The sequence below is a fragment of the Microtus ochrogaster genome, linkage group LG4 (genome assembly GCF_000317375.1).
Source record: "Microtus ochrogaster isolate Prairie Vole_2 linkage group LG4, MicOch1.0, whole genome shotgun sequence".
Lineage (NCBI taxonomy): Eukaryota > Metazoa > Chordata > Mammalia > Rodentia > Cricetidae > Microtus > Microtus ochrogaster.
This window is the reverse complement of record NC_022030.1, coordinates 13,896,347-13,904,157: the sequence shown is the minus strand read 5'-3', so window position 1 is coordinate 13,904,157 and position 7,811 is coordinate 13,896,347. Positions and strand designations below refer to the sequence as shown.

Below are 7,811 nucleotides of genomic sequence, written 5' to 3'. Positions count from 1 at the left end.
GTGGATGGATGGATGGATGGATGGATGGATGGATGGATGGATGGATGGGAGGGAGGGAGGATGGATGGATGGATGGATGGATGGATGGATGGATGGACGGGTGAATGGATGGATGGAAGTAGTCCTACCTTAACCTAAGTAAACATGGCCAGAGAAAGCGAGTAGACAGCACATGCCCCTGACACAGTGACTGAGGAACTCAGCATGTTTTCTGCAACACCTCTACCCAATGAACAACCTGAATCTAACCTGCTGATCAGTGGAGTCACTCCCGGGGACATTCTACAAAGTTCAGAGCTCTCCAAAAACTTCAATGACATGAAATGCAAAGAAAGATTCAGAAAGTACCCCCATGTTACAGAGATGAGAGAGAGAAAACCAATGAGGATCATTCATGGTCTTGAACCACTATTTACCTGGTTCATCACCCTGTCTCCCCTCCCTCTATCTGCAGCACAATTAATAAAAACCCAGAGAGAGATACTGGGGTCCAACCTGAAGGTCAGAAAAGCAAAACAGCCAATCACTGGCTCTTACTCTACCTCAGTCCGAAATGGCGATCCTGCCTCCAGGAATCTCAGAATGAGACTGTGTCTGAGAGCTGTCTTTTCCCATTTTATATTCCTCTCTAGGGCTGAGATTAAAGGCGTGCACCACTACCACCCCATTTCTATGGCAAACTAGTGCGACTATTGAGATTAAAGGTGTGTGTCACCACTGTCTGGTCTGTAAGGGTGACCAGCGGGGTTGTTTCACTCTCTGATCTTCATGCAAGCTTTACTTATTAAAACACAAATGAAATCTCACTACATCCATCTACCCCACTGCTAGTGGGAGATTGTCACTGGCAAGCGTTCCATCGCTGAGCTACGCTCCCCTGCATATACTACTGAGGCAGTTAACCAAAGCTCCATGAGACCTACACCTAACTATTATCTCAGTATCATTTTCCTGACTTTAATGATGCTGGAATAATATAGTAACAAACGGTAACATTACACACCTTACACTTTCATGTTAATGCTATTGTGACTATAGAGCAGAGTTTGTTAATTTTAGTAAAAAGGCCATGTTTTTACACAAAAGTTTGGAAAGCACACTTTGGTGCTTTACATGGAAAAGGGTATACAAAGTATTCAGAGATGGAGAGAAAGCCAGGGTGAGCTAAGGTAAAGCAGGTGTCTGCCGACATTTGGGGAATCGGAATGAAAGGCATTTGGAAACTCCTTAGACTATTCCTCCAACCTCTTTCAAGTCTGAATGTAAGGCAATTTTCTGAATTAAATAGAAGATACCCATTTTCTCCTCTGCCCAAAATCTAGATCAAGCTGCCAACACTTTCCATCGGGAATTGGTGTAAGTTAGACCGCGCTGTCTGGAGAGTCAGACGCTAAAGTCCTGTGGCCCGCTTCTAAAACTGGGCCTTATTTGGAAGTAGTGCTACCACACACAGAACTGCATAAGGTAAGGTCATGCTAGAGGAGGATGACCTTTAAAAACACCACATTACTGGTGTCCTCCCCAAAGAACAAAGGGAAAGCCGCAGGGTATGTGTCATGAAGACAGCAGCTAAGTTTCCATAAGCCAGCACACCCCATTTTGCAGCAAACTAGCAGTGAGGATAGACAAGGACCAGACTCTCCCAGAGCTTCTGGGAAGAAGAAATCAGCTTTGCTGACACTTGGGTCTGGGACTTACAGACTTCAGAATTTCAAGGTAATCAATGTGTCCTGTTCAAGCCAAGCACTGTAGGACTTTGATTTGGTCTATTTTCAAGGTCTATTGAGAAGTGATTGGGACTTTCCCCACCTGCCAGTGCAGAATGATGCTCCATAGCAACCCCAACGTCAGCTTGTGATTTCCATCCACGATATCAGTCCCCCCGATATTCACCAAGTCCACCTGTCAGAACAAAATAATAAAAATAATGAAAGCAACTCTGAGGACAACGTCTGCCTAGAACACTGGCTTTTGATTTAGGACATTTGTACAGCAATATCAATGAGGATAGAAATTTCATTTCAGGAACAGGATCAATGCAAAAACTCAAAAGTGTATTAGTTATACTGCAGATCAATGAGAGCATCAGAAAAGCCACCTGACCTAGCCTTCACTCAGAGAACAAGTTCAGAATTTCTACCACAAAGGAACATTTCCAAGAATCGGCTCCTGCAGGCGCTTACTGCAGCCAGCAGGCTTCACGGTAAATACCACTCCCAGCAGCAGAGAACCCCAAAGGTTGCTTACGTTGTTCTGATGTAAAACCTGCAGCACCCGGTTGACATTATTTAAGGCATGCACCCTTGTGGAACCACGCTCCTTTGGCTGGAAAAGGAAACAGAAAAGCAAGTAAGATGCCACATCCTCTCAGAGGCTGACAAAGTCTGACACGAAAATGCAAGCAGAACAGCAGGACAGGATCCATGTCACCAGTCTGGGTACCACAGGATGCAAATTCACTAACAAGACGAGATACTGGCTCACTAACCTGTGAGCCCACTGAAATCTCCTAGGGACCCTCTAAACAGGCATGGGAGTTTCCTGTCCCAGGTGAGACAGAGGCTTGAAGGACTTAGGACGTGGCGGGGATTTGGAGTTTTTAATATTGCCCTCGCTACTCAAAGAGGCAAACAGACATATTTGAGAATCAATTCTGTCAGAGAAAGCCTCTTCTATTTAAACTTCTCTGGAGGCATAAAAGTACCAGAGAAGTTTTACCTGCTTTATCCTGACCAAGGAGGAACAAGAGAGCAAGGAGATATTGTTCTAAACTCAAGGTCACGTGAGAAGAGTCCACACCTAGTGTATGACAAGCTAGGCAGCTTCTTCCTTCCACCTCTCCGGCCAGGAACACTCATGAGAGACACCAGCTTTTCCCTGAAGGTGCCCAGCCTCAGCCAGGAAGGCAGACAGAGCAGGTGATACTCAGGCTATGGCAAGGGAATAAAATCTCATCTTCAGCGGTGTGTCTCTCTATGACTTTATAGAAATACTGTCGCTAGTGTAAAATACTGTCACCACTAGTGAAGACATAAGAGACACTGTCACCAGTGGGACAGAGAGCCTTACACACAGAGTGACAGATCTAGCTGTGATGAAAAAAAGAAACATGGAGAAAATGTTGAAACCCGAAATAGAAATAGTAATGTCTGAGGGCTGGAGAGATGGCTCAGCGGTTAAGAGCACTGGCTGCTTTTCCAGAGGACCTGAGTTCAATTCCCGGCAACCACATGGTGGCTCACAACCGTCTGTAACGAGATCTGGTACCCTGAGATCTGGTACCCTCTTCTGGCTTGCAGGCAGAACATGAGAGCGAGAGAGAGAGACAGACAGACAGAGAGAGAGAGAGAGACTGGAACAACTATTTCTTAATTGCTTATTAAATTACAATTAAATGAGGCTGTCTGTTCTACATTCTCACATCTAAAAGCATAATCTTCTCTTTATGAATCCATTCCCCCCTTTTATTTTAAGTCCCCAAATACAGGCAGTCTCGGGGCAATAAACATCTGTAGTGACTTTATATTTTTTGAAAATAGAGCCCTGAAGAAAAGCTACACACCACTCTATCCAACCATCAATTAGAGGAGCATCGTATATAAAGTTCTGCTTTCCATTTGCCTCAAGACTCAGTACCCACAGTGGGTCTTCAGATATCAATAACGACTAGAGATGTTCCATCAACCTCATTCTCAAAGATGTCCTGACAGGCTGGAGTAGCTCAGGTGCTAGCGTGCACGGAGCCCTGAATTCCAATCTCAGCAGGGCCCAAGCCTGGTGTGGTGGCACACACACCTGCAAACTCAGTACTCAGGAGGAGAGACAGAGCCTCAGAAGTTCAAGGTCATCCTCAGTTACACAGTTAGTCTGAGACCAGCCTGAAGTACATGAGACTCTGTCTGAGAAAAATAGAAGTATCCTCTCACCAGTGATGTCCCTGTGAGGCCTTCTAGAAGATCCAAGAGCTTTCTCCCATCTTTGAGGTCTGAGAACATATCGCTGATGGGTGGTTTCCCGCTCTGCAATAAAGAAGAAGTCAAATAATGGTTACTTCTGAATCAGAAATCCCATGTGCTGGGATGGTGAAATGGTTCAAGAAGCAAATGCACTTGCTGCTGCTGGCAGTGATGGCCCAAGTTCAAGTCCCAGGACACCCATAGTGGAAAGAGTAAATTCCCACAGGCAGTCTAGTGAACTCCACAGGTGCACCGTGGCCTGAGTGTGGGGTGGGCATTCATGTGTAAGTGCATGCTAATAAATATATAAATGTAATAAAATTAAAAACAAAAGGAATTCCACATGTTCTTACAATACTTTTGGCTTTGTTCAATCCCAGTCCAGTGCTTAGGCTGTCAAAACTTACAGAGCTCTTAAGATAGACAAGCAGTATCATCCCTCCCTGATAAATACACAGAGAAACCCCAGTCCACAGATCTGGCCTTCCTGTGGCAAGGTGAAGACTTTAAAAGAAGGTGGATTCTGTTCAGAAAATCAGAAGCCTCGGTTTCAAACCCAGTTTCACCAAGAACTACGTGAAGAGACTAGCTCAGTTACCTAATCTCCCTTAAGACACCTTTTAAAGATTTTCTTTTAAATATCAGAAAGTATAATGATATGTGAGAATGTACTAAAAAGTCGCAAAGCATGATGTAATATATCTGTAATGGTCTTCTATGATGTTGCTCCTTTATATGAAATATTAAGAACTAAAAGTCCTTCCTGCCAGTCATAGATATTTCATATTCAATAACTGTATCTTTTACTTCTCACTTTATAAAGTACATCTTCCATATGAAGCAAGACTCTAAGCTTGAGATGAAAAGGGAAGGGAAACACTGCATTCCCTCCGTACCCCACCTACTGACTCCCTCCTTGTCTTTAAACAGCTATCAACTAAGGATTCTTAGCATGTATCTTAAAAGCTCATAGGCTCAGAGAGGGAAGGTATGGCCCATTACAGAAACAGTGAGTGAGCTCGTCCTATCTCCGAAACTCAGCTCACTCTCCAGGCTGCCACTGCAACAGGGATGGAGATTATCTCTGCTGATTACAGAACAGGCAGATTTGCAGGACACAGAAGCCACTTTCCAGAGCAATAAAAGCTGAAGACTCGCAATTCCTACCAACAAAACAGAGGGCAGACAATCCCTTGCTAGCTGCCTGGCCTCAAGGCTCCCCTCCTAACCCCACTCTCACTTCCCAGAGGGCAGTCCAGACACCAATGAACTTGGTGCCCACTCAGGTCTTAATGCAGCAAAGGAACAAAGACATCAATCAGGTAAGGTCCAGGAAACAGGATGAGTTTCCTCCACTAACCTCCACCAACTCAAAGCCACTTTCCAAAATACCAACAAAACACTATGAAAGGGCTTATAAAATAAAGCAAATGCAAGGATTTTCTTCATATCAGACATAATTATGGATGACTATTAATGCCCTTATACACAAACAGGCGGCCTTGCTCTGAACTATCCACAGATTTCAGCCATGTTAGCTGGTCTTTACACTCTTAACTGTTTCTTAAAAACTCAAATGGTTAATCAATCACTATTATCAGTTATACCACGACCATGTTTTGTATTGTTATAAAAATTACTGCTGAGGCTGGAGAGATGGCTCTGCATTTAAGAACACTGGTTGCTCTTGCAGAGGACCCAGGTTCAGTTCCCAGCACCTACACGTTGACTTACAATCATGCACAACTCCAGTTTTGTGGAATCTAACACCTGCTTCTGGCCTCTTCAAGCAGCAGGCACACACAGAGTGTACATGCACACATGCAGGCAAAAGACTCAGACACAGAAAATAAAAATAAATCTTTTTCCTAAAGAGCCATAAAATTTCAAAAATATCCAAGAGAACTTATGGAAGACCTTCTCAGCCCCAAATTCACAGAAATGATGACCTGTGGGAACCTTTCCCATTCAAAACCAATTCACATAAGAATAGGACACAAGAGCACACTTGTGTTTCACCCAGAAGCCATGAATGCTCCCTTGCAAACGAAGACTTCTAAAAGGTGGCATTAATGGCACACTCTCTTTGCTACCTCACATCCAGACAGTTGATTTATTAGCAACAAATTTAAGAAAGGCTCCCTCTGAAGGGCAGATATGGAAGGGCTGGGAAATGAGTGGGATTGGGGTGCATGGTATGAAATTCCCAAAGAAGCAATCGAAAATCGTGGGGTTTTTTTTAATAAAAAAGTCCCCTCTAGAGTATTCTGTTAGAAAAAAGATGAAGACAGTCCTGTCCCTGTAGAAGCCAATCACTCACGCAAGGCTGAGCCTAAATGTAGGCTTACAGCAACAACAGCTCAATTTCTCTCTTCTGTTTCCCAATTTCAAATTAACACTGATGACAAACCATATGGAACATGTCGTGAGCATGTACCCCTTTCTCAATGTTCACACACAGCATAAGCAGTGATGACATTATTGGCATACACTGACTGTCAGTTCTCAACGAAGGAGCTCCAAATCTCTGCAGGACGGCAGACAAGGAGGGTGATAGGGCTCCCTGTGGTGATATTTTGTTTGTCCTGTAACAATTAAAGATTGCCTGAAGATCAGAGTGTGGAGCTAGCCACTAGTTAGCCATAAAGGCCAGGCAGTGGTGGCATACATCTTTAATCCCAGCACTCGGGAGGCAGAAGCAGACAGATCTCTACGAGTTCAAGGCCACCCTGGGCTACATGACATTGGTCCAGTCTAAAAGAGAAACAGCCAGGCAATGGTGGTTCACACCTTTAATCCCAGTACTTGAGAGTCACATGCCTTTAATCCCAGCACTAAAGAGGTGGAGACAGTAAGGGATAAGGCTGGGTAGAGAGAGGATTATAACATGGGAAAAGACAGGGGCTCACCGCATTCAGTCTGAGGATTCCTAGGAACGGGATCTTGCCGCTTTGATCTGAGCATTTGGAGAGCTAAGAACTCTGGTGGCTGGCTACTCTGCTTCTCTGATCTTTCAGCACTTACCTCTATATTAAGACCAATTTAGATTCACGCTCCAGCTCCCCAGGGACAGAGTGAAGTGCCTAGACTCTCACCAGGAAGCCATCAAAATCTGTGGTTCCGAACTTACACATGACATCCTCAATTAAAAGGTGCTTCTGTGCTCTGCTGAGCTCTTGAGCCCTGGATCCAGGTCCTAGCACTACCACCCCTCTGCCAAGGGCCAGACAAGTTTTCTGTCAGCATGTCATCCATCTTTAAACAACAGTACTAGTCTCCACCCACCCCTAGAATCTGAAAGATGAAACACATTAAACTCTTCTCCTTGAGATTGGCCTTTGCACACAGGTGTTGCTGTTCACCTGCTCTTCTGCGCACTGTCCACTACACCACTGCCTTAGAAGACGATGTAAATGAGCTTCCTTGAACATCTGAAGCACCACATAAGGCAGCTGCTTCTTCTCCTTCTGGCAGCTTTTCAGTTTTGTTTCATTTTTGTTTTGTTTTGAGGAAAGGTCTCACTAGTCTAGAACTCGCTCTATAGACTGAGCGGCTTCTTAGTTGGTGTCTTTGGTCATTTTAAAGACATTTAACTCCACTGGAAAATGTTCTGTCATGATAGTTAGAAATTCGTCACCTGTATGCGTAATTTTTATCAATAGAACACAGACTGAAAATGCACTGGAAAAAGATTTATACACACACCCATGGCATGTATCTACAATCCCAGCATTCAAGAGGCTGAGTAAGGGGAATTGCAAGTTTGAGGTCTGCATAGAAAGTTCAAAAACAGTCTGAGCAAGAGCCCAGTAAATAAGGGATTTGCCTAGCAGATACAATGCTCAGGATTCACTC

The 7,811-nt window shown here is 44.2% G+C and overlaps 1 protein-coding gene across 4 annotated transcripts in view; it reads right to left on the bottom strand.

Moving 5' to 3' along the window:
• Positions 1 to 7,811, bottom strand: part of Utrn (utrophin) — a 521,838-nt gene that overhangs the window by 384,899 nt on the left and 129,128 nt on the right. For all 4 annotated transcript variants that reach the window (XM_013351419.2, XM_026786362.1, XM_026786363.1 and 1 more), the window contains 3 exons: positions 3,927 to 4,019; positions 2,248 to 2,325; positions 1,810 to 1,902 (listed from right to left, as the gene is read on the bottom strand). In XM_013351419.2, coding sequence (XP_013206873.1) covers positions 1,810 to 1,902; positions 2,248 to 2,325; positions 3,927 to 4,019 — 264 coding nt within the window. The remainder of the gene's footprint in view (positions 1 to 1,809; positions 1,903 to 2,247; positions 2,326 to 3,926; positions 4,020 to 7,811) is intronic.